Source organism: Molothrus aeneus, chromosome 6 (assembly GCF_037042795.1).
Source record: "Molothrus aeneus isolate 106 chromosome 6, BPBGC_Maene_1.0, whole genome shotgun sequence".
NCBI lineage: Eukaryota > Metazoa > Chordata > Aves > Passeriformes > Icteridae > Molothrus > Molothrus aeneus.
The window spans coordinates 14,018,285-14,045,173 of NC_089651.1; the positions used below are offsets into that span (position 1 = coordinate 14,018,285).

The 26,889-nt window shown below is 37.9% G+C and overlaps 1 protein-coding gene across 1 annotated transcript in view; it reads left to right on the forward strand.

Moving 5' to 3' along the window:
* Window positions 1-26,889, forward strand: part of OTOG (otogelin) — a 92,548-nt gene that overhangs the window by 548 nt on the left and 65,111 nt on the right. Inside the window, exons 4-18 of the mRNA XM_066551897.1 lie at window positions 961-1,051; window positions 8,271-8,363; window positions 8,589-8,743; window positions 9,145-9,263; window positions 9,762-9,967; window positions 11,517-11,647; window positions 12,491-12,597; window positions 13,505-13,614; window positions 14,422-14,547; window positions 15,728-15,836; window positions 16,695-16,741; window positions 17,204-17,349; window positions 22,906-23,038; window positions 24,042-24,219; window positions 25,977-26,101. Coding sequence (XP_066407994.1) covers window positions 961-1,051; window positions 8,271-8,363; window positions 8,589-8,743; window positions 9,145-9,263; window positions 9,762-9,967; window positions 11,517-11,647; window positions 12,491-12,597; window positions 13,505-13,614; window positions 14,422-14,547; window positions 15,728-15,836; window positions 16,695-16,741; window positions 17,204-17,349; window positions 22,906-23,038; window positions 24,042-24,219; window positions 25,977-26,101 — 1,876 coding nt within the window. The remainder of the gene's footprint in view (window positions 1-960; window positions 1,052-8,270; window positions 8,364-8,588; window positions 8,744-9,144; window positions 9,264-9,761; window positions 9,968-11,516; window positions 11,648-12,490; window positions 12,598-13,504; window positions 13,615-14,421; window positions 14,548-15,727; window positions 15,837-16,694; window positions 16,742-17,203; window positions 17,350-22,905; window positions 23,039-24,041; window positions 24,220-25,976; window positions 26,102-26,889) is intronic.

Here is a 26,889-nt window from a genome sequence, read left to right on the forward strand (position 1 = left end):
CCTCTGAGGGGGCTGACGGTGCGGGACAGCGGGCAGCGTGTTCTGGTTGTCATCAGGATAACGTGCTCCTCAATAATATACCTGTACATTGCTGTGATACCATCTGTATTTTGGGTGGATATTCTGCCCTTGGTGTTCAGGACTTGCTCTCGAATGTGTATTTTATCTCAGCCAGGAGGATTGTCAATCCTGAACGCAAGTTTAGTGTTAGAACAGCGAGAAAAGATGGTGTGATTGTGTCTAAAGCTTTAGCTTGTTCAAGAAGTTATGTGTTGTACAGCGTGTCCTTGCTCGAGGAAAAGCTGAGGTCAACAATTGCTTTGTGGGAGCCTTTTTGCCTCTCGGTAGAGGTAAACGAGCTGGCAGTATTGGGTCACTGCAGCTCAGCGCTCAGGTCTTTGGATGTGGTTTGTCTTGGCAACTCGACTGTGTCGCTCATGGCACATTGCTGAAATGTAATTAGGGTGTGTGGTTCCCGCTCCCTTGTTCGAGGGTGGGAAAAGGAAGGATTGCTTTGTAGTCCTTGTTCCTGGCTCCTCAGAGGGAGTCACCTTTCTCTCTGCTTTCTCCCTGCTCTTTCTGGGAAAAGCTCAGCAAAGAAAAAATGTCACATAACTGCAAACAGGTAGCCAAATCAACCACCAATAGTAGTGAATGCTCCTGGATTTAGGTTCTCCCACCAAGAATACAAGATAGAGTAATAAACTTTTTGTTTCTTTTTGGGCTGGCCTACTGAGCAGAAATCTTCAGTAAGGAGTATATTTAGGAGGAAGGAAGAAGGAAAAATATTGGAGTCTTGAGTAGAGTATACTTTTAACTTTACAATAGTGTTTTTTGAGAACTTTATAATAAGCCAATACAAAGCAATGGTCTTACTAAAAATGGTAAATTTACTGACAGACTGAAGAGACTTTTAGGTGTTTTGTTTATAGCTGCTGATTTCTTTGTTCTTTCTGAAAGGAGTCTGGAATGGCAGTTCATAACACTTCACCTACAGCAATGTCCTTGTCCTGGAACAGGAGAATTCACAGTATGAAATGTGGACCATCCAGTAAGTTATTTATGTTTCTACATAAAGGGACTTCTCTTGTCCCTTACTTTCTGCATTGTTTAATCATTCTTAAGGAGAAAAAAAAATCCTTAAATAGATAATACAGGCCTTAATGGTAATGAGGCTTTACCTTGTTAGGTTTCAAAGGTACACAGGAGAATGGAAATTTGTCATGGAGTTTCACCTAGCTTTAAGTTTACACCTGGCTCTGATTTAATAATCTGGGAGACTATTCCTAACCACAGGTTTTGTAATAAAGAGTTTTCAGAAAAGAGTTTTAATAGTAGTATCTCTAAAAATGTGGATTGATATTTAGACACCAGTAACTTGCCTATCCTGTAACTTTTTTGTACTTGGAGAGTGTTCATTTGTTTCTGCTGAGGTAACCTCCAGGTGCTTTTTGTGTGTACTATCTATGGGTACCAGGATAAGGTCCTTTTGGCCACCAGCTTGCAGTAGTGGGCATTTGTTTGAGGAATGTGCATCTTTGGTTTTTTGGCTCATCTTGTATTCACAAGTTAAGTGGACAGGCTTAAAATACCTTTGCTGAAGGGTAAAGACTTTCTATGTTAATTCTGAGAAGGGTCTGTGTCATGCTTGTTTTGTACAAAGGAGGCAAAATAACTCGGAGTAACTTTAGTTAGCAATGCTAACCCTCTAGTTTCTCTGCAGTCAGCCTGACTGCACTGGATGTGGGACCTACCTTACAGTGAGTAGTCTCAATTTGCATCCCATAACTTTACAGCCCAAAAAGCAAGATGATATGTGGAATGGACTCATAAATGGTGACTAGGGTTGTGTCATGTCCAAAAGCTTTTAATGTCTTCAGTATGCAGTATTTTCTGAAGCTTTTGGGAAGTGTGTAGCTGAACGTTGAAGGAGTGATACAAGAGTTTAGGGATGCATAATATTGCTCAAATAAAAATTATTACCTATGAATATCTCTCCAGTATATGAAAAAAATCATAGCTATTGTATGATAAAATTGCTTTCGAAACCTAGCACTCTGTACTGATAAAACTTCCTCTGTTTTTGAGGCTTGCACCATCTTACTGACCAAGAAGTTGCTATGCTTTTTTTAATGCTAAATAAAGCAGCTCACAAAAAGAAGATATGCAGATCATGCTGAGAAATTAGTTGTCATAAGAATTGTTTCCCTGGGTTCAGTCTTTGCCTAGTGAAAATTTCTTTAATTAAAATTAGTAGGTTTCATTTTTTGCTTCAGATCTGGAAAAAAGCTTCTAAGATGTGTTACTGTTCAAGTGTGCAATAAAAACAATGCACATAAACCCTTTTCATGACTTCTGTTAAAGAGCTTTTGTCAAGCTTTGTGTGCTGAAGTTTATAGCTTCTTAAATAGCCCTAATATTTAAGAAATGGAAGAACAAATGTGGAGCTAGGGAGAGTAAAATATTTACAGATGTCTCATGCTAACTCATCACATGGGTAAGCTTCTAGAGGAGGATGCAGTTATGATGGCAAGAATTAGGTTCTATTGCTCTCTGTAAGTGTAACAGTACAAAGTTGTTGGTTTCATTCTAATTTGTCTTTCTGTGAGGCAAAGCTACTCAGTGTGGGTTTTCCGTTTCTGATGTATTGGTTTTGGAAAGGCAATGCTGTTGAACACACACCTTAAAAGGAACACACGTCTTAAAAATTATCAGTGATTGCCCATACTTGAAGACAAATAAAATCGGCATTATTAAACTCTTTTAAAAACAGTAGAATGCATAGGCTTGGAAGTTTGCTTTTTAAATCACAGTAAAGTGTGTGGCAGTTGGAGTCTATTGTCTGTGTGTGAAAGATGTATTACAAAACAAAAAAATAACCTGATCTGGTTCGTACAGTGCTCCTAATACTTAGAAAAATAGTTTTCCTTTTGGTCTTTCCAATTTAAAGAGAGATGCAAGCTGTGGTAACTCTGCCCATGGAGTGGGATTTACAATCATCTGTGGATATGTGAAATAATGAACCTTCTTTGTTTACAAACCTGAACAAATGGAAGCCCAAATCAATGACAAAAAACCCAAACCAAAACAGCAAGGTAGCCTGTCAGCTGCTTTCTCTGCTTTAGCAATGTCTCTAAAAAATTTATTCTTTTAAATACTTGTAGAACTGTGATTATAATGAAATTATATTGCAGTCATTTCTTCCTGCAATACCAGTTTTTCTTGCATTCTGTGACTCTATAAGAAGATAAACCAATGTGTTTTATATGGAATAACTTTTGCCAAGAGATATCTTTGCCTTTGTGTTGTATTAGTCAACTGACAGCATTTCAGAAAGTGATGTTGTGTCTTACCTATCAATGAAACAAAAAATTTGCTGTAGCACAAGCAAATGCCAAGAGAAAAGTTCTGTGTTAATTTCTTGTAGCCAGGGAACATAGGATTTGAAATGTGTATCAGAATAATTGAAGTTAACGTGTTGTTTATGTAACTGTTCAACTTTTAACTTCCTTCAACACAAATCTTATTCATACAAAATTTAAAAAATAACAAACAATTAACAATTAATTTTTTTTTTGTATAAAAGCCCCAAGCCTCAGACAGAAAACTCCTGAGCTAAAATGTATTAAGAACCTTGAACAGGAAAACCAAATTATTTCTGGAAGTATTCAGGCTACTGCTGAGAATTTCTAACATTCTAAGCACTACAGATTTTCTTGTGTTGAAATGCTGTAGCAGGCATAATTCATGGAAGTCACAGAAGATGTTTATCCCTTACAATGTGTGCTTGACCACTGATTTCAGGAGGTGTACCAGAACAGAAAATATGCAGAAGGCTCCAGAAAATAACTGGAAGGCTCTTAAAATGGAAGGGGTAAAATCTCATTCCCCTCAGAATACCAGAGAGGAAAATTTTACATCCTGTAAAATTGCATCCTGCTGAAGCTTGTGTGCTAGGGAAAACCTGTGCCACTGCAGGCAGGTGCTCTCAAAGACTGTGAAGTTGAAGGGTAAAAAAGATTGCAGGAAAGACTTGTATTAATTATCCCATAGCTGAAGGAGCACCTGAAAACTTGCACCTAGAGAAATGTGCAGTGGAAATTATGCAGAGTTACAAAATACAGAATTTCAAGGAAGTTGACTGCAAAAACTCAAATACTACATTTTAAGTACATATTCTACTCTTTTATGTGTGGCTCTAGATCTAATTTAGGTTTCTTGCAAATTCTTACCTGCTTTGCTTTTTCACATTTCCATTCAAGAATAAGATTTGATTTTTAATTAGTTATTTTAGTACTGTGATTACCTTCAGACTCCTCAACTGAACTACTCTTCAAATATTTCATAGGTACTTTAAAAATGTGTAATTTTTAAAGAATTCTGAAAAATATAATTCCTCTTTCTGTAAATGACCTCAAATTTCTAAAGCTGCTTGGGCTGAAGTTGATATCGAGGCAGAATCATAAGAAGTGAAGGCATGGGCTGGATCTTGTATCTATCTTGCTTCAGCAAAACTTTATCACTTCAGATTTCTACATAAATCTTTCATACTCAGCTTTTCTGTCCAAGCAAATCTAGTAGTGAATGCCCTGGATGGAAACCTGTGTCTACCATTTTGCATTAAGCAATTTTTTTTCATGCTGTGTTATAAATAGTAGAAAAATAGTAGCACTAAGAAGTACTTAATGTTTTACAGAAAAATACTCATAGGATGGTACAAATCAGGCACAAACCTTCAAGAATTCATAGTGTACTGGTGACAGTGGTATGTTACTGTGAGGTTAGACCTGAGCTCAAGCATTTGTATTCATGTGATAGTTAAAGCAAAAATCAAGTGTTTCAAAACTGATGTTTCCCCAAATGAAAGTGAAAAACCCCTTTATTTTAGAGGTCTCTTTCATTTAGTATCTTTTGTGTGGAGTACATAGAGAAGATTTCTTTGCAGCTACCTCCTTGTGCTCCAAGAGGAGAACATTTCTTTAGTGACTATCTCACTTCATGCTGAAGGGCTCCACACTATATAAATTTCTTATTTTATTCCTAATGAGCGTGTTGGATCAGAAGACCAAATCACGGATGAACAAGTCAGGATATAGAGTTCAACTGGAACGGAAATAAATTCAAGAGATTTTAAGTAATCATTGGAGAAGTAATGTAAGAAAACAGATAAAGCTAAGTGTGCACCATATCAGATCTGCAAAGCCACAAAATACATTGTATCAATAATAATACTTCGAGATAAACGTGTATTTTGGTGGAGATGCAAGATGCCTTTGAACAGCTATCATGATGCTGCTAAGGAATGTCTCTGTGAGGAGCTTGGGCACTGCTCTGCAGAACCCCTTGCGGTGATGTGGGCTGGATTACAGTCACACTTTTTAAAAGGCTCTGATAAGTAATGGGCTCAAGGTTCTGCTACTGCTCATAGAAGGGTTTAAAAGGGGAGTGAACTGAAAAGGAGGCCCGTGTGCTCAAGGGACTAAAATAACCCTACCCATGGGGCTGCAGCCTGGTCAGTAATTACAGGGCTTGAGTCTTAAAGCTGAGAGCAGCAGAGAAGAATTCAGACCTGTGTTAAAAGATGATCCCAAGTCTTCATCTTATTTGATAAGGAATTTGAGGCTGATTGCTTCATCATAGCAATGATGGAATTATCAGGGTGATCTTCAGGTTCTAGGGGCATTATTTCCCATTATTACTTATGTGAGTCAAATCATGCCACTTAGGCCTACTATTTTCTGCTAGAAAATTCTCACCAGTTTTCAGTTTCAGATTCCAACCCAGTGCACTCAGCTGGCATAATGTCAAAGGGGAAAGAGGAGCTGAGGAGTTTTTAATAGGTGTTGCTTTCAGGTTAATTGAGGACAAAATATTCTTCTGTAAGTTTTCCTAATTTTAACTTTGAGTTAGTCTTGATGTCTTTTCCCTTTCTGCAAGTATGAAAATGTTTTTCACATTTCTAGGGGAGAGATAAACTTTTGATGTGGTCATATGGGTTAGCTTATTCAAAGAGCTCATATTCCTTTAATGACAAAGATTAGAATGAATCCCTTGTTACAGGATATTTATTCTGAATACTTTGGGAAGTATTTCTGTGTTAATGGATCAGAATGGGATGATTAAAGGAGGCCACATTTACAGCAGTAGGAGCACTAAATGTGATCTGAAGCAGTGCTGCTTTCCTCATTACCTGCTTAATGTTAACTAATGTTTGCACACACAGGTGTTCTATGCAGTGTAAGGAAAGGCACTTAACAGTGATATAAAAAGGGATCTAAACAAATACAACAGCTGAGATCATAGTATTTTCTTAGAACCATGCGCACACAGACAAGAGATCTTTATATAGAAGAAAATACTCATGATGGAGTAGTTTGGTTTTTTGATTCAGGTCTGCTAACACCCTTTCTCTCTAAAAGAGAGCCAGGGAGATCCTTCACAGTGACAGCAAGGGTCCCCAGGTCAGCTGACTGTTTGCACAATCTGAACAAACATGTCTTGGAGCAGGTCACCTGAGCCATGCTTAGAGAGGAATCATTCAACCTGAAACATCAAAAGGGGGCTAACTTCCTCTACAGCTCAGAGGAACATGACTTGCAGCCTAATTGCACATTATTGTAACCAGACAGGCAACAGGGCACAATCCTAGAGAAGCAAAGAACAGAGAGCAGAGCTCTGGTTACACAGGTCTCACGACACTCAAGATGAAAGAGATCAATGTCTGCCTCTCTTGACAAGAGGAACAGGCTTTTGCATTATTGACAAGATTGGTCTCTGTGAGCATGTAAATGAGATGGCTCAGTCAGGGTGAGTATGGACCTTTCCGCACGGTGCTTGCATTATTTTATTGACCTGACACTGGCCAGGCAAGGCAAGGAGCAGAGTAGTTGGGCTCGCAGGCAAAGAAGCACTGCCTTTTACTTTGTCTACCTGCCTTGCTCTTTTGAGCATGGCCTTTTTTTTTTAACTCCTTTTTTTCCTTTTTTTTTTTTTATTTGGAGGGTAGGAGACTGCTTGTTGAAAGTAAGGCAATCAAAATTAATTGTATGGATATTTTGCAAGTCTTCAGATAATTACTTCGTGTTTATCATGTGATTGCAAATGGAAATGGTAATGGCTTGAAGTTGAAAGGGGGTAAATTTAGATAATATATTATCTAAAGCTATTAATAAGAGATTATTTACTATAAGGGTGGTGAGACACTAGAATAGGTTGCTCAGAGGTGTGGCTGTCCCATCCTTGGAAGTGTTCAAGGCGAGGTGAGATGGGGCTTTTGAGAGACCTGCTCCAGTGGGGCTGGAACAGGATGATCTTAAAGGTGCCTTCCAACCCAAACCATTCTAGGATTATTTTTCAAGAATAATGTATTTGTAAAGATAAAGAAAGAAAGCTGAGCCCTCAGTTTGTATCTTCCCGAAACAGTTTCTTCTGAGCAACTTATCTGCTTTCTGCAACAAAAGCAATGTCAGTTTGTGTTCTAAAAAAACTTTTATAATTGTAAAATAGCAAATTATTAAAATGAAAATCCGTTCCTAAACAAACTTTATAGGAGCAAATACCAGCAAAATTAGAAGATTTAATAATGAAATTTAAATTTAGTAACGGAAACTTTGTTTCTGCTTGTGCATGTTTTTCTTTAGACTGTGAAAACTTTTGTCATATTTTGATAGGGATATCACGGGGAAAATTGAAATTTAAAAAAAAAACCCAAACCAAAACAGCACCTCCCTCCCCCAAGCCCAAACCCAAACCTGTCATTGCAAGTCAGGGATCTGTGTTTTTGTGGAAAGTGCTTGTGGATGGTGTACTTGGAAGCTGTGAGGTGGAAGGAGGGCAGGCAGATGAAGACAAACAGCTGGGATCAGAACCTATGTGTTTGTAAGGTAGCTTGCTCTCCTCCTGGCAGAGCTTACCCACAGGCTGTCACTAGTGTGTGGATGTGGGCTCTGGGCTTCTTTGTGGTGCAGTACTTGTTCACTTCCTCTAGTTGTTGCTTAGGGGACTGAAAACATGCCAGACTAACAGATGTCACTGACATTTTAATTTGGTTTCTCTAAAGGTGCAATAGCTTTATTGATCTGGCTGTGTAACTTGGGTTGAGGCCTTCACACTGTTTCATTTTTGTGGGCCTGGTTGGGTTCTCCAGGACACTTTATTGCTGAGCTAGCAACTCCTGTCCTTCTCGGAGTTATATTCATTGAGAGAACTGGGTCTTAAGAAAAAAACCTGTCAGACTTTACTTTTTACATGCTTTTTTTGCTTCCATTCAGATTCACTTGCATGTTTTAATGGAGGTGAGTGTGTGTACAGAGAGCTGTGCAACTGCAGTCGGTTTAATGCGACGGGGCCGCGATGCCAGACAGGTGTGTGAAAAGAGAAATCTGACTGGGTTTCTGGGCTTGCACTCATGCTCCCACAGCTACAGTGACTACTCTCTGCCTAAAGCTTCCCTTCATGCTGCAGCATTTTCTCCCTCCTTTCTTTTATGTCATTATATTTCACAGCATGTCGCATGCACTGCCCCATCTCAGCTCCTGCTCGTATCAAAAAACCGGCGCTTGTGTCTCAAGTGACTCTCCTTTTGTTAGTGTATAACACAGGTGCTGAAAGAGATCACATCTGCAGGACATGGGGCCAGTATAATTTTGAAACTTTTGATGGACTCTATTATTACTTTTCTGGGAAATCCACATATGCCCTTGTGAGACATGCTGAATTAGATGAGCAGAGCTTTTCCATACAGGTAGGGAATGGCACTTCTACCTTCTTTTGAACTGTTGTTGAACATGCTAATAGTGTAATAATTTTAGGAGATTAAAAATAACTTGAAACTATAATAGGGGGTTGTAAAATGTAATCTAGATGTGATATTTAACATGATGTGGGCTATGTGTTATGATAGCATAGAATGTGAACAGCTGGAATAAGACTGATGTGTGTCCTTCCAAAGCCTGCTTGGTTCACTCAAAGCTGTGAAAAGACCACTCCATGACCATGGCTATGGAAACACTGCTCAGTTTTTTCCACAAGAGGGGGACCAAGCTTCTTGTTCCCATGCTGAATGCAGATTTGGGGGTACTAGTTCTGTTACGTGTTTATTTCAAAGAATTTAATTAAAGCATTGACTTTCATTTTATTTGGCAGGTGAATAATGATCCTGAATGCCATTCTTCTCCTTATTCCTGCAAAAGGTCCATTAGTTTATTCTTTTCTGGAGATGAACAGATCAAGATGAGCAGTGAAGTCACCTATAAAGGATTTGGGTAATTGCAGTCATGTTTCTAATGCTGTGGTTACACTGGTGTTAATATCATGGTACCCTTTTGATAACAGATGTAAAGTTATTCCTTGGTAGGCTGAAAAAGCATCCAGACCAGAGCTGCAATAATTACTCTCCATTTACAGAGTAGTGTCTGAGAAAGGTGATACCTAAATTAGTGGTATTTAGAATTAAGTATAATCATTGGCGTTCATGATTTTTGCTGTTATTTGCAAATTCATCTGGTTTAGTGGAGTTATTCAATATTTACATCAGAGTTTTTCAGTTCTATAAGGAAGGCATCAGCAAGTAATTTATTTTTAATGGTTACATTTCCGAACATAATATTATTTTGGCTTCTGTGTGTAAAAACTTATTTTTATTTATTTCAAATAAAATGTAAATATAGATTATAAATATATACATATAAAATAGGTTTATATTTATTTTTATTTATTTTTTTTAATGGTTATGCTTCCTAACCTAATATTTGTGGTTCCAGAGTAAAATTACCTTATGTTATTGGAAACTTACACATCCAGAAACTAGCTGGATACTTCCTGGTCAGGCACCAGTACGCCTTTACCCTGGCTTGGGATGGTACATCTGCAGTGTACATCAAAATGGCACCAGAGTACCTGGGCAAAACCCACGGACTGTGTGGAAACAATAATGCTATTCTGCAGGATGATCTGGAAACTAGTTATGGTGAGTATTTAATATATTTGTTGTGTAATGTGTTGGTTTTTAGTTTTTTTTTCCTGGTGAAATAAATGTTACTTAGTTTTCAGTTGTAATGCTGATTGAATTTAAGATGCGTGGCTTTTGAAATGGAAAATATTATATGGAAATATTTCTACTGAATGATATTTAGTGAAGAGGAACAATTTAAATGTAGGTGGGGATCTAGGGAGGAAGATCTTAAAGCTGTCATGCTCAATTAGCTACAATGTGTTTGTACTTCACTTTCCTGGGACCTGAAAGGTAAAATCTGTTTTTAGATGTTCACCGCCCTTCTAGAAATTTTGAGGCCTGTGGAAGCCTGAGGTATTGCAATCGGAAATAAATTGATAATTAGTAAATCAAATTAATGAAAACTATCAAATCTTGTTTGATCTGGCATTTCATATGTGCTAACGCTTTCAAAAATAATCAGTGATCTTTCAATGTCAACTTCAGACACTGCCAAAAGGCTTTCCTTTCAGTAAATAAATAGTGAGTGAAGACAAGTATATAATGAGTAAGGAAAAAAAAAACAGGAGGAAAAGACCAGGTCCCTTGAAAAGTATCCTAAGTGAGGCCATAAAAACTTTTGGGGATCATTGCTTTAGGTTATTTAGCTGTTGGCTCCTCCTCTTTAACCTGAGGATGTTCCTGTAGAGCACTCCTTCAAAGCTCAGAGTGGCTGTGGTCTCCTCTCTTGTTTGTGCATTCTCCTCAGTTTCAGAAAGCACCATCCCTGCCCTGTTAACAGTCATTACCCCCACTCATACTTTGCTCACTAAATCAAGGTCAAGGGGTCATTTCCCCAGAGACTTTTCTCTCTCCTCTCACCTCTCTCACCATCCCTTAAATCTGCATTTGGAGCACAAGTGAGTGAATTCACCATGCATGAGCTTTATCCACTTGGCTTGGGGAGCAGTAGTAGTAATGTGGCAAGATAGGTATTTGTGGATAATCCAAGCAGTAATCAATGTCACCACCTGCCCAAGGTGAATAATAATGATGGATTTGTTGGTTTAACCCTAGCATGGACATTTCTACTTAAATAAGAGTTGCACCTGTATTTCAGTAATTCAGACAATCATTTTGTACCATTGCAATGACCCAGGAATGCCTCATCTTCCTTAGGTTTTGGACTCCCTGTCGGGCTTTCTATTAAAAAGTAGCAGCATTAACCTATGTCTGATTTATTAATTTATTTAAGCTTTTAATTGAACCTTTTCTTTATTCCATTGATGGATTAAGGTAGGCGTGGTCCTTCTCCCTTAAATCCCTTCCTTGCCAAGTTGCTTAAGCTGCTTTCTGCCACCTGAAAGCCCACTTTTCTAGTGGGCTTTAGAAGTAGAAGTATTTAGAAGTATTTTCTGCTTCTTGAAAGGACCAGATTGATTTCAGCTGATTCACTTAGCAGAGGGAAGGGTGGGGTGTTCTGTTCTTGGTGTGCTTTGCTTATTGAAATGTTTCCCTGGGAAATCCTATAGAAACACTTATTCTCTGAAGTCAGTGTGTGACTCTGCGTGTGTGTCTTGTCCAGGAAAACTGACAGATGATGTAACAGAATTCGTAGAGAGCTGGCAGGAAAATCCTCCACAAGGAACTCCTGACTGGGACAAATCTCTGCTCAGTGAACCACCGTGCCTGACACAAAGCCATGACTCTCTGCAGGTTTGGGTCAACACAAAAGCATTATTGACATAGCTGGTGATTTTAATTGGAGCAAGAATTTGACTTAATTTGAATTTTCAATGAATTATTTGACAATTATTTAAAGCTTTGAAGGAAACTGGAAATATTTGCATCTTTTTTTGGAGGAGAGATGAATTAAAATGCTTGCTGCAACAGGTCTTACCTTGTCCTCTCATCACCCCATTGCCCCCCCCTTTCTGCCGTATTTAAATCTTGATCTGTTCAAATATTATACTGGCTGCATAGCAGCCAATAGAACTGTTTGACTATGAAGCTGAATGAGTCACAAGTTGTAAAATGCATGATTCTTCTAGAACTTATCCATAGGAAGGACAGAAGTAGGGAAGCAAAACCAGAGTCAGAGCATTGCTCTGTCATTATTTGCCAGTGTTTAAAAAGAGAATTATTGTTGCTTTTTTCCATGCCTTTGAAGTAGTTTTTCCTTTTAATTAGTATTTTCAGGATATAATCCTTAAATTAAAGTGCTTTGAAACAAAAGCTGGTGCCAGCTATGGTTTATTTCTCTTGCCTTTTACTGTGTAATTCAATTAAATAGAAGGCTTTTTTCAGGTTGTCTTGGCTTAGTTGCAAATATATCTGTGCCCTTTTTGGGCACTGCTATGACCTCGGATGAAAGATTCAATGTTATGGAAACTCTGACACAGAGAGCAACGTATTGCTAAACTCTGCTTCTGTTTGGTGAGAGGAAAGTGATTCCTAGACACAGCAGATGTCTATTCTGATTTTCCACAGCATTCTATTTTATTCTGCTTATATTTATTTTTGCAAACCTCATTATAACAGCTGTCTCTTTCATTTCAGAGGGCATATGCTCTGTGTAATATCCTGTTACATCCCCCATTTAAACAATGTCATGAGTATGTGAGTCCTCTTTCTTTTATGGCAAGCTGCACAAACGACCTCTGCATGTAAGTGAATGTTTTTGGTGAATGCCAAAGCTGTTAAAAAAACCCCACGGTCCTTTTATCATAAGAATGAATTATTAATGTCAAATGAACTGATTTGTGACTTTCTCTGCATGTAAGTTTTTATCTAACATTGTTCTGTTTTCTTGCTTTTCTCTCTTGTTCTGGTTTTACCACTGTGCAATACTGTGGGATTTTTCCTATATTCCTTGGTATAAGAATGATCAAATTCAGGCCCAGATATTTTCCAGTTGTGTTAGTCTGTCTCCCTTGAATATGTCATCTGTTTTGATTCTGAGTGTGCAAAATCCTTAGGTGCTTTCTGCTATTCTAAAGCCTATAGTGAAATGTCACAGTTGATGGGTCAGTTTGGCTTCTGCAAGCTGTATGGTAATCCATTGAAAAGAGGAATTTGATAACCATTTGAACTTATGCTAACATTTCTAAAATTGCTATACTCCTGGTCTGAGCAGTTTTGACTAGTAAATTTAAAAAAAAAATAAGGCAGGTCAGAAGATTAATTTCCATTTCTTGTACACTGCTGGCTCACTGGTAGAAATTTTACACTTCCTTCTTGTGACTCTTCTGCAGGATATTACTTACGTAAAAATTAAGATCTTTATTGAAGTCTCCTTATAACTGCTGCTTATCTGGCTCTTATGGGTTTATTCAGGAAAACAGTGTCAGGTCTTAATGTATTGATACTTATACTGATGGCCTCTCTTCACATGTGGCAGAAAGTTTTTATCCTTTTAAGACTTTCAACCTAGTCCAACAGCACAGTACCTTAGAACACTGTTAAAGTAGATTCAAACAGCAAGGCTGGATGCAGTGCAGGAGCATTCATGAGGTTATGAGTGTGTGCTTGAATGGAGGTGCAAAATAATGTGTCACCTTTTATTTGTGTAAGGTCAGCAGCTGATGATGGAACCTGGTGTCGAGCGCTCACTGAGTACGCCAGGGCGTGTGCCCAGGCAGGAAAGCCACTTCATGGATGGCGTGTGCACTTCCAGCAGTGTGGTAATGCCTGTGCTCCTCTACTTGGAAATGCTGCTTGCTCCTTGTGGTTTGAAAAGGCTGCCCTTCATAGTCTCAGTTCTTTGCCTTTCTCCAATTTTGGATTCATGTAATTCTTAATGAAGCGATGAAGTGAGTCAGACTCACTTCAAGGCTACATAAATGCAATGGATTTTCTCTTTAATATGTGCAATCTGTACTGTGCAATTTTTTTAAAGCACTAAGCTTATTACAATGTGATTCTTTAGGTGATTAGCCATTTTTATTTTTATGGAGCTACTCTTTTAAATATTGCCAAAGTCTTCATGGCTTTGTCATATGTAAAATGTGTGTCACAAGTGTTAAAATCAAATTTAATTTGTACTTGCCTAAGACTTCACATTACAAGACTTCACTTACATTACAAGTCATGTAATGTAAGTTTGAAAGAGATTGTCTAATTTGGTTGCCTGCCTGGACCACAGGATCAAAACTGCTTTGTCATCTATGATGGAAGGGTGGTTCCAAAAAATCTCTGTTAATGGGTGTCCTGACTGCTTCTGATGATGGTCTGAGAATCCAAATAGCTCTGTTGTGAGAAAGCATGATTTAAGATTATTCCTTCTTAATGCACCTTTAATAGAGAAAATATCAATATGTTCCAATTCTGTGTGTTAGGAAAGTCATTGTTTAGACAGTGTTTATCTAGAGAACAGATACTCAACTGACACGCTGGAAAATAGATCCCTGAAAGGAACATGTGCAATCCATTGGTGCCCTGTGACAGTAGCTCTACACCTTTTCATTTCTCTGCCTGTTTCTGCATTTCAGTCATTACGTGTGCTGAACCCTTGACCTACAGTGAATGCATCAACTGCTGCCCTGTTTCATGTCACCAGCAATCCCAGTGCATTGGCAGTGAGCTCCACTGCATTGATGGCTGCTACTGCCCAGATGGTGAGTTCTGCTTCTCAGGTACACACCTGGTTCCACACAACATTCAGACTGTTCCTCCCCAGGTTTACATCCCTCTCTGACCTGCCTAGATTAAAAGCAGGAGCTCTTTATAAAATGAGTGCCAGCAGTGTGGGTAACTGACCTTGTTTTCCTTACTGACAGGAACCTTTTCCTCCCTATAAAAAGTAGGAATAGGTTTCAGCTCAGATCCACATTCTACCTGTAGAGCTACACAATTTCAGTGAAAAATGGTTTTTTTTCTGTTGTTACAGGGCAGGCATCCTCCTGATTGTGGTGCTTGCTGATTGTTTCTTGTTGGTTGGGGTCGATTATTTTGATAGCTTGGGTTTTTTTGTTTAATTTTTTTTTCTGGTTAGGGTGCTTAGAAAAGCTCAAAACCATGACATAAATAAAATGTGGTCAGAATAAATAAACCTGTGGCCAGAAACAGGTGTTGATATTGAGGTTCTTAGGTTGTTGTATTATTCTGCCAAGTGAGGTATTTAGCAGTGTGGTCTGTAGCAAAACTTTGCCCTCATCACCGAAGGAGATGTTGCTATCCAGTTTTCCTCTAGTTATTGGCTTCTGTTGAGTACAGAATTCTATCTAAAAGAGGACAGAGAAAGTTATGGATGGATCTTCAAGACCTGCCTCTTATATCTAACTTTGTTGTTTATAAGTTTAATAATATTTGTCATAAATTGTCTTTTATGGTTTGGTAAAGCCTTTTTTTTCTGGTCCTCTGGTAAGAAAATAATAATAATAGTTATAGTAATAAGGAAAAAAAGGCAAAAAAAAATCAGTAAAATGAGGATCATAGAGGCAAAGATTTGTAAGCGTATTAGAAAATAAGCCAAAGGTACTCACAGCAGCATGGCCTGTAGGTTTGTGTTTGTTATTTTGTGTGTGTGGTTTCCTCTCTCTCACCCAGTAATTAAGTATTTGTTTTTTTCACTATATTTACTGTATCTCAAGAAATTTAGTGACTTGATCCCTGTAATATAATTTATTTAATCTAATGCAAATGCACTTCTTTTTGTGAAAATGACTAACAAATAATCTAAAGATTTATTATCATACAGAAATGACTATTGGTGTTGTTCCTGAATGTAACTGTTAGTGCTCTGTCAGCCATTGTCATGGATATTTCACTTTTTTCTTGTTCTTTTATTTCTTCTAGGCTTAATTTATGAAAATGGATCGTGTGTCAAGCCTATGGACTGTCCTTGTGACTACCATGGAAGTTTCTTTGAAATGGGTTCTGTGGTTTATGAAGAATGTAATAACTGGTAATTTTTCTTAATACATTCTGAACAAATCCTTAAATGATCATAAGAAACAACTTCTTCAAGGCCTATTTCAGTTAGAAATTGGATAGACTTGATAAATGCTCCCTGTTTCTACATAAAAAATTGCTATTCTCTGTATGTTTTACAATTAATGAAAAGATAAACTATTAAGCAATTAATGTGGAAGAAGAGAACATGATAAATATTGCAGAGAACACTGTAATGTTTAGTGCTGTTTTTCACTTTGGACTCTCCCTTAAAAATAAAAAGAATGTAGAATTCAAAATCTTCACAGGAAAACTGTACTGACTTTTTCTCCTTTTTGTATTGTCTCACTTGGACATAAAGAGCCTAATGTAATTGTGATATGAAGCTGCTGTTTTGGAATTTAAAAGTCAATTTTATGAATTGGAAAGAAAAAAACTGTAGGAAGAGAAAGTGCCTTTTATTGGATCACCCTAACTGAAGAAAATGGATGAGCTTGCAGATGAGCAGCTTTTTCTTCCCCCCAACAATTCTTATCTTTAAAAGTTGTAAGATTCAAATTACTTGTGTTTATTCTTCTCACTACTATTAATATATTATTAATCCTTAACTCTTCTAATGGTTATTAAGGAGCTAAAAAGAAATTATGGTGACACTGGGTGTATGGGTGAAATTTCACATGATCATGTCCTCATGACAAGCTTCCAGCCATGAAGATAGTGCTGATTAACTCTGTTGTACCCTTTTGTAAGACTCAAGACACTTGGTGCTCATTCCATAGAGAAGAGATGCAGGAAGAGCAACTCAGGGACAGTTGTGTATAATTCACAGAATAAAACTATGAAAACTTTTATTTCAAACTCTTGATTTCAGCACTTGCGTTGGAGGAAAGTGGATCTGTACAAATTTTACATGTCCAGGTATGTTGAAGTCTTGAATACTGTTTGACAAGTCAATTCTTACTTCAGTAAATATTACTTTTAGATGTTAATATGATGTTTCATTATGTAATTGGTATTATTTCAATCTACACGCTCAGTAGATTAAATATTAAAATGGCCTGGCTTATCAGTTAAAAGTGTTAATGTTTCTGAAAATCAGTTTTTAAGAGCAACAAATCAAATACCTATAATAAACAGATGACAGATATTTTTGCCTCCTTCTGGGGGAGGAGCTGTTCAGGTACCCTGGCTGGGCATCAGGTAGGAACTCCATAACAAAAGCAAGGAAAAGTTTCGGTTCCTAATACCTGGTTGTAATATAAATACAATTTTATAAGTCAGAGAATGTATCAGAGTGTATGAACTCTACAGCAGCAATAACTGTGAGGGATATGCTGTCTTTACTGCAGATTTAGGTGCATTATTTATGATGTTTTTCAGCTGAATGCTCAGTCTCAGGAGACACTCACTTCATGACCTTTGATGGGCGCAAATACACTTTCCAAGCCACCTGCCAGTACATCCTGGCCAAGAGCCGCACGTCTGGAATGTTCACTGTGTCTTTGCAGAATGCTCCTTGTGGACAGGTAGGACTTGCAGCCTTCTTGTGACCTTTATGTCCTGAAGGGTTTATTAACTGAGGGGAAAAAAAGCTTTTAAGAAGAAAAACAATCTACAAGCCTGTGCATGTGTATAACTGATACTAATGGTGCTATTAAAGGTAATTCCAAGGGTGGTCTTATTTCATATTTGCAGTTTCTGAAGCTGTGCACAGGTGTCTCCAAATATTTTACCTGCTTTATGTCCAAGACCCATTCTTTCCTTTATTTTGTATATGCGTTTCTGAGCATGTATTAGAAAGCTATGTGTGAGGTGTGGAACACTGGTGAGGTTTTTGACAACAGAGTTTTGGTTTTTTTCAGTCTTGATAGGGCTTATGATTTTCAGGAAGTTATGTCGAGGTAGAAGAGGTCTTAAAAATACATCCATGGTATGGGAAGTGCAGGTGACAGAGCTCTGCTGTTTTCTGGAATCAGGCTTTTCTCACACTCTGAATTCTACATGTGCATGTAAGGGCAGGATTTTGCCCACATTTATTATAAAGTTGTGATTGCCAAGCTGCTGGACTTGCAGTAGGAGAGAGTTTGCACCTTGGCCTAATTTATGTTTTGTCTCCAATGGACTTCTGCAATAATTTTTATTTAGAAGCAACTGTACAGGTATTTGAGGTGTATATAGCCTTAAATGACTTTGTTGTAATTCTAGACCATCTGTATATGTTAGGCCCACGTTATTACATAATTGACATAAAATCAGATTTAGTGCCATTGCTTTGTACTTCTGTGGAGGTAACTACATTAATTTTCTTTTGTGTTCTAAGCAAATGTATGATTCTATAAGTCCTTTTTGCATTAATGATTGCAGTCACTCTTCTCTGCAGTTTCCATTGTTCATGCAGTTGAGATTTCCTTAGGGAGATGAAATGGTTATATAAGTTGTCATGCTATACTGTCTCAAGGCATATTTCAGTAGTCATTTTCTATTTCTGCATTTTAACCTACTTCTCTGGAGGACAGAAAAGACTTAAGTAGAAAGTTAGAATAAAGTTGCAGTGACAAGTTTATTATAATAGAAATTATTTATTTTCAATTCAGGTAGATAGGAGACTGAGTGCAGGGAGTCCCCTGATCTCAGTGGTACAAGTTGGGAAATAAGAAAAATAGTTTAGCCGGGTAGAGACTGAATATATTTTCAAATTTGATGATACAAGTAAATGTCTCTTCTGTGGCTCCTAGGAGAACTATATCAGGTGAGAAATGCGAAGTTAACACTATTGAAAAAGTGGATTCCTGAGTAGCAAATAAAATTGCTGTATAACACTCTAGCAGTCTTTAGCTCTTTGAGATAGAAGTGTTACAGTGAGGGCTGTGAAATGAAATGTTGGCAAGGACATGGACATTTAAAAAAACTTCTAGGCTTTGACCTCTGTGTGCATGGTTCTTGTGATCCTGCTAGTATTTCCAGTTTATAGGAAGGTTGAGGCTGCTTCAAGATGTCTTTGGTGGTTGTTACAATTCCCCACTTCAAATGCATATTTTAGTTACCTTGGTTTTATTTTAGCAAGTTGGGCCGGCTTTGTTCTGTGCTAACCTTGGAATCCTGAGGAGCTGATTAAGTTAGTATTGTCTCAATTTAAAAAAAAGAATAGCTGTGAAACAAAATATAAGTATGAGCATGTCTCCATTCAGTCAGTGTCAGAGTCTCAGAATTTTGCAGAGTCCAAGAAGCTTGAGAAAGGTGGTTGTGTATAGTGCAGCTGTACTGTATCATGGAAGAAAAGCAAAGGAAATCCCAGAGAAACTGGGCAACTTTTTTATCAAAGAAGAGTTGAGGCCAAAGTGACTTCTTGCTCACAGCAGGTTTTTATTGGAAAGGTTTTCATTGGAAAGCCCATCAATAGAGCAAATACTTCCTGTGGTAATGGACAGAGTATGTATGTGTGTCTCATTCTCTTGTGTGGGGAACACTTCTCTCTGTCTACAAAACAGACAGAATTGTGCTTTTTGGTTTAGTTGTTGTGGATAATTTTTGTTGGGGAAGGTGATAACCAAACTAGTTGGCTTTCTGCCTCACTGCTGAGACTGTGCAGTGCTTTGCAGTGACTCTTGCCTTCTTCAGCCTGACTTAGTGACTTTGCTTAATGTGTCTCTGTGTCCAGGTGGTTTGCAGGTAAAAAAAAACAAACAACCAGATTCTTTTGGCTTTTACTGCATGTTCAGCTTCATACTTCACCTAGCCTTTAACAAAGGTAACCTGATCAGTCCTAACAGGTGTAGATTTTACAGAGGTCTGAGTAAAGCATTCTGGATGTTAGCAATCAGGTGGGTAATCAGAGGATTTTGGGATATGGCCCAGGGCTACGTGCTGCTGATTTAATTATCACTGTACAGGTGGTAAGAGGGTAGTGAGAACAGTTTTTGTAGTAGAGTGCAAGAATGTGGGGCTTCAGAGAAGCTATTCAAGGGTCTAATTATCAACCAACTGGTACCACTTGGCAGAGGAGCTGCTTTTCAGTTCCCCAGGCACCCTCCATTATCTTTTTTACCCATTTATTAAAATTAATGAATTGAAATGGGAAGCTAAAAGATTTGTAATGTGGAATCTCATATTTCTTGATGGTTTGAGATGTGCTTCTTTAAAAAAGCCTTATCACTCCCATCTCGTTCAAGCAGACTAGAAAATGTGGAAAGAAAATACCTGGGGAGATTTTAGCTTTCTGAATCACAAAGAATCCAGTCATCCTGAGCCTTAGAGTTGGTGACATAAACAGTCATCAGGCAACAAGTTATTTCAAAACGATGTGAAATTTTGTTTAAGCACTTTCTGGAAGGAGAATCAGTCAAGTGATCAGCACAGCTTAACCTTATCTGAGTTTCAGGTGACAGCCTCACTGGCTTTGTAGTTTGTATGATGAGAAGGTCTTCTGAATATAGATTTTTTTTTTTTATTTTTAAGTATCTAGTGAGAGAAATGGCCATTCCTGTGAAAACACCTGCCGAAAGCTGGTGGGGCAGTGCTGTGAAAGAAACAGTCTATTGGAACAGAGAACAATTATCAGGCAGAATTTCTCCTTCAGGTTAAGCTTTGAAGGAATAATAAAGCTTTTGTAAATACTGTGTAGTAATGTATACACATACTATGAAGGGTTGTTTTCTTGGTTTTCCTCTGCTCCTCATGCCACCTGCCATTTTTTAAATTTTAGCTTCTTAAAATCAAACAATATTGTCAATCTGTAGCCATTGTTGCTGAATTAAATGCACAGAAACCTAATTTCTTGATAAAGAGGCAAGACAGCAAGATAAGCTACAAGCACATGGTTTCATGAGGCAGATGTCTGTCTTCACTGTTACTCCAGGAGAGCTGGTTGAGCTGATGAAATATCTCCAGCTATTTTTATAATTTCCCATTTTTAAGTTGCATTTTATCATTTCATCTGCCGGTGAAAGCTCACTGTTGCATTGTTATCTTGAGACAGGGAAACTCTGCATGTATTTCTTTATCTTTACACACCATTGTGTGTACTTGTGTCAGTGTTATTTGAAGAGCTGTCAGGTGATCTGCTCTGCTGCTAGTCCAGCATCTGGCAGAGCCACATGGTACTGTCCTGAGATCCTCGCAGCTCTAGGAATGGTTTTCAACAAGCAGGGCAACATTTGCCCTGGATTAGACAAGTCCCAGTGAAAGTCAGAAAGCTGAATAAAAGTGTAAATCTTTGAGCTGAGCATTCTGATCTCTTTCACCATCAATGGTGCTATTCACTGTATAATTTTGATGTTTGTGCAACTGTCCAAAAGTTTTCTTGACTATATCTTTTTCACTGCCTCTTTCAGCACTGAAAATGCTTAAAACTTTACTGTTTCATCATTAGCCATTCCTTCACTGGAGGCAGTGGGGCTGAATAATGCAGCCTCCAATACCTCTGGTGGTTATTCCTTGGCTGCAGCACAGTTCCAGATCCAATCAGTGTGGAATGTTCTGCAAGGAGACCTAGATTGCTCTTTGACCAAGTAATTTCAGATATGTTTGTATATGTTCTGGTATATAAGCCTGTTTTGAATTTGTGCTCAAAATAGTGTTGATAAGAGAGATGTTTTCCTTACAACATTGAGACTTTGAAGACGCATAATCGAGATGAGAGGAAAATGAACAAATAGTGTGACAAGAGTCAACCCAATTTCTGTCATTGTTCTGGAATAGCTGTTAAATGGTTACAAGGCCTTGCAGTTAAGGAGGCTGAATAGAAGAAACAAGAGTTGGGTGCTTCCCCCTTTGTCTGCAGACGGCAGGGAATGGACAGTCTCCTAACTTTATCCAGCCACACCAAGCCAGTGGAAATAAGTTGGTGTCTCAAGCTATGGTCAAAAGATTTCAGTAGTTGGCGTGTCAGAAACCCTATTTCCTTCTAGAGCAGTGAGAGAGTAAATGTTGACTGGGATTCTTATGTCTTTTAGTATTTAGCAAGGTCAATGCTGACATGGGGAAGTTTGAGTCATCTCTTGATCCACCACTGCACCAGATTCTGTTTGATAGAGCATTTTTCTTTTAAAAATTTAAATAGTGATCAAATTCATCCTGTTAAGAAAAATCTGTTAATCTGCTGTAATTAATGTACATGCTTTAATAATCATTCTTTCCATATGACATTGGAAGCCGAAGTACTTGTAGTTACTCTGGAAAGTGGATGTCCTGTCCTGAAAATTTTGATTGTCACTGAATTCTGTTAATCACCTCTGTGATTCATTTCCGTGTTACTTGAGAGGTGTAGAATTTCATTTAATTAGTTGCTTTTGGTACTGTTGAAAATTAGGTTTCACTGAAGAGTGTGGGTGTAAAAAAAGTAAATAGGATTGGTCTAGGATTTTTTTTTTACTTAAGAATATTTCATCCAGGCTGCAATGCAGTATTCCTACTCGTGTTTTTCTGTGTGACATTTTGACTTGGAGAAGGGAAATGCAAATAAGAATAAGCAATGGTAGCAGCAATAAGCAAGCTGGGTCAGTTGGATGTTGTGATATTATATGCTGGCATGATGCTGCCTTTTATATCAATATTCATCTACAGAGCTTAGGAACATGCACTATTCTACAACTCCTCTCAGAGATAATAAACTTAGGTGCTGTTTTAAATAATGATTCAGAAGCTGTTTCTGTCTCCCATTAGTGTTTGTCTTTAAAAGAATTTTATATCTTAAAATATGCTTGTAAAGAACCTGGGTATATGAGAACACATTAAAGTACAAATCTGGTGTTTGCAGTTCTGCTCTGTAGATAGTGCAGCATTGTTAGTGAGCATCAACTCATCCTCAGCGCGTCTTTAATCAGGTGCCTCTTGAATTGTGTGTGTCTGTGTGAGCTACGTGAGAATTGTTCAAATTCCTCTTTCCAAATCCTACTTCTGTGCTGTATTTGCATAGCATGTTAATGTCATTATTAAACCCACATGGGAAATCATTCAGGGTACTGATTTTTCTTACTTAGCTGTAAGGCTGCACATTTCTTAAGTGCACTCTGCTAAGAAGTAGGGTATATCTTAAAATTTTCAATCCCCGTAACTTTTCTTGTTTGCTTTGCTCTCTCTTGCAGAACCAGGATGGATCATGTATCCAATCTGTCAGCCTTATTCTTAAGCAGGACCCCAAGAGGCAAGTGACCCTGACTCATTCAGGAGATGTTTTGATCTATGACCAGTACAAAATTAACCTGCCTTATGCAGATGGTAAGGAGTAATACATAACCATGTAACTCTTATCAAACTCTTATTAGTGCAGTATTTCAATGGCATTTGTGCATGTACTGTCAGTATTGCTAACATATTGAGATTAAAAGGCATATTTTAGTGTCAGTATTGTTATTTCTTGTGAAATGGTTCCCAAATTAACTTTTGATGTACTTTTTACACTAATGGTAGGAGTTGTACAGTAGCTGCATTAGGCTAGTTGTCTCTAACATTAAGATTTTGTTTATTTTAATAAGTCCAAATGCCGTCCCTCACATTTGCAAGGTTTTTTAGTTCTTGCCTGAGGGGAAATTCTTTCTTCTGGTTCTTCAATTGAATAATTTCTTCTCCCTTTTTTTGCAAGCAACTCACGTAAATTTAAGCAGAAAGGACCCTACTGCCCCTTAGGGATGAACTACAGATTTTCAGACAAAAAATTTATTTTCTTTCTTTTGGCTTTGAGTTTTTAAATCTCTGTCCTGAAGATGTCTGGCATTCTGCATAGGGGTATATATGACTGTGAGATTTAGTGTTATATTTTATGAGAGTTTTATATGCAAATAATTAGCACATTTGGTGTCTGCAAGGACTTGGCTCTTTGGGAATTTCACAAAAAAGGTTTTATCATAGAAATCATGTTCCTGGTTTTAGGATTAGTTTGTCTATAAAAATGTTCTGTAATGTTTATATGTTTAGATTGATTTCATTTAGTTTACCTTTGTGGATATTTCAGTGAAGTCAATGCATTTTAAACAAGTGTGGTGAGTCCCACAAGTTTGTCGGTTTTCTCCTAAAGTTTGAATCAGTATTTTCATGAGAAAATCAATGTTTCATGAGAAAATCAATGTTCATGAGAAATCAATGTTCAGGGGAAAATAGGGCCTTAATAGGAAAAAAACTAGATAAAAGTGATATAAACCAACACCAGTGAAATAAGAAACAAAATGTTATATTTCAATCAGGTTTCCTTTGCCTTTCAAGATTTCTTTTTTTTGCTCCCCAGAGTTATTTGAGATACGGAAACTGTCCTCTCTATTTCTGCAAGTAAAGACTCAGATTGGGTTACAGATCCTCTATGACAGAGAAGGACTGAGGCTTTACCTTCAAGTGGATGAACGGTGGAAGGAGGACACCGTGGGCCTTTGTGGAACCTTCAATGGAAACACAGAGGATGATTTTCTGTATGCAGAGCTGCAAGATTTCTATCTGCCAGTATATGAATATCTGTAGTTAGAGTGGTGGATCAAGTGTGTATGAAGCTGAAAGGATAGATACCAAGAATAATTTATTTTGAAGTTTTTCGTTGATGAGATAGATAGTAGGGTTTAGTTTAGCTAACAGAAAATCTGTAGCTTCAGCTACAGGATATCAAGCCTGGTTTTGCTAGAAATATTTTAAATTTCTGGTGAAATGTGTGATCCACAAGGGATATTTTACCATAAAAAATGTTGTCCAAAATACAGAGTGGCCTATATACCCAACTTAGTGCCTCTCTGCAAGACTCTATCTCTTTCCAGCTCCTATTTTCTCCTGTGAGCCCTAATCTGCTGTCTCTGACAGAGCCTCCATTGTTCAGTGCCTGCAGACCAGCAAGAGGAACTGGCTGCTGCCTGAGCTTCCCTTCCTTGTGCTGCAGGGAGAAGTGCTCAGAGCTGCCCAAGCACCACAGCCAAAGCTGCTGTTTGCCCAGTTTCTTAGCAACATATGCCTCACAGACACTAAAGGACAAATTGGCTTCCAGTGGATTTGAGTAGCCTAATGGAGCTGGGAGAAGAACACAAATTTAGGATACAACAGGGTAAAAAAGAGGAAAATAATAGAATTTTATGCTCTCAGAACAGCTGGAATTTTTCTACCTCAAAACTAATGGGAAAATGGAAAAGTTTTCTGTTGAGTTCCCATTTAAAAAGACAGATACACAAATATACCAGTGGAATTTTGGCCAAATTTCTGTGTTACAGATTAAAAAGCATTATCAGACTATTATTTATAATGAGACTTGAAAATACACAGGCAGCATCTCAACAAAGATATATTATTTATGTAAAGCTACTTAAAATATTTCTCTGTTTGACATGTAGTTTTGTAGTCTATTTTTGATGACAGTCTTTGGATTGCTCTCATACAAATGAGAAGCTGTACAGTAGTTGATATTTGTAAAATCAGCCCTTAAACCTGGGGTCTTAAAAATTGTACTCAGAATGACACCGGCTGTGGTATCAAAGCATCTTGATACAACCTGGTCCACAGCAGACTGGGGAAACTTGCCATAGACAGTGGTGTCTTTTGCCACACCTTCACTCCCAGCTGCTTTAGCAGTGGCAATATTCATGATTGTGTGCCTCATGCAATCTTTGCCCTCAAGTATAATGCTCCATACTTAAATGCACAGTTCTGATCATTCTGTTTGTGCAGCATTACTGTGCCTTGGTTGTTTTGATCAAAGTCTTTATCGTTCAGCTTCTATTACCTAGGCCTCATAGGTATCTGTTGAATTGCTTTTCCAGTTATATTTATGGAAGCTTGGGTTTCTTTTTTCTTTGCTACAAGGGATAAATAGCCTGGCAAGTCAGCAACAGACAGGAAACTATAGGTAGAGGAGAGATTAAATATGGATTGGATATCACTAAGGAACCAAAAGGACAAATAAGGGAGTTCAAACTATCAGGATAGAGATGCTCCCTACTTTCTTATAAAACTGGAATTTGGTCTGTTTTGGTCTTCCTTAAAAAGTCTCTAGAGGATATATATTTTTTTTCTGTGCCTCTACCTGCTAAAAAAGGAGTCCTGAAACTTATGATTACAGTTTTATAGATGAGTGGATATAGATGAGAGAATATGAAATAGTGAAAGAGGGGCTTGAATCAGAGGGTCTAAGAACAGAGACCATTCTGCAAATTCACTATACCTCTTCTGACTGACTTCTGTTTTGTGAAAGATCTCCAGTTGGAGTAACAGAAAGCACTCCTGAGCTGTTTGGAAACTCTTGGAAGACTTCATCAGGGTGTGTTCTTGTGCATGACAGCTCACAGGTGGATCCATGTGATGTTCATCTGCAGGCAGGTGGGCAGCCAGGGCAGATTCTTACTGACAAATGCATTTCTGCTTAGTACACCTGTGCCCATTTTCCTAGCTGGATCAGGTAGAGTAATAACTAGTCCTAGTCCTTAAAGAAATATATACTACCTAGGGGTAGTATAGAGACAGCTGAGTTCAATCCCTTAAAAATTGTTGGAGGATTTTGTTATACTTGCAGAGGTGTTGGAAATACCTCATTTTTATTTCTGGTTTGTAGTTACACTGTGTGAAGTTAGACATGTATTAAAGTTTGCTAGAATGTCTTGTATTGGTGATGCTGCTAGTTAAGGTGGAGACTTAAAACTATTGGAGTATTCATTTTTGAGAATGTTGAAGAAAACTAAATACTTGATCTAGTTGTCTGCTATGGAAGAGAATGAGAAGGGGACAGATGCTTACCCACTGCCAGCCTATAGATTTAGCTGAAAGGGTCCAGCTGGGATAACATGCAGGTGGCTGATGCTATGAGGACCACAGATGGTCACTACCATCTGTTATATCTATTTCACAATTTCTACTACTTCTTGTATTGACACTAAACACTTGTAAAGGCACAGAGGTAGAATTTTAAGGTTTTCCCTGTAATTTCAGCAGTGCCAGGGAATCTTCATGTCTCCTGCTACATCACTTGTCTTTTGAGTATTTACACAATGTGCAGTGCCAAAAAGCTGCATTCTTGGAAACAGATTGGGACATAAGTGTTAGTCCTTCTGTACAACTATATAGGTAGCAAAGATAAAAAGATTTGTGGCAGTAGTATATAACCATGATTG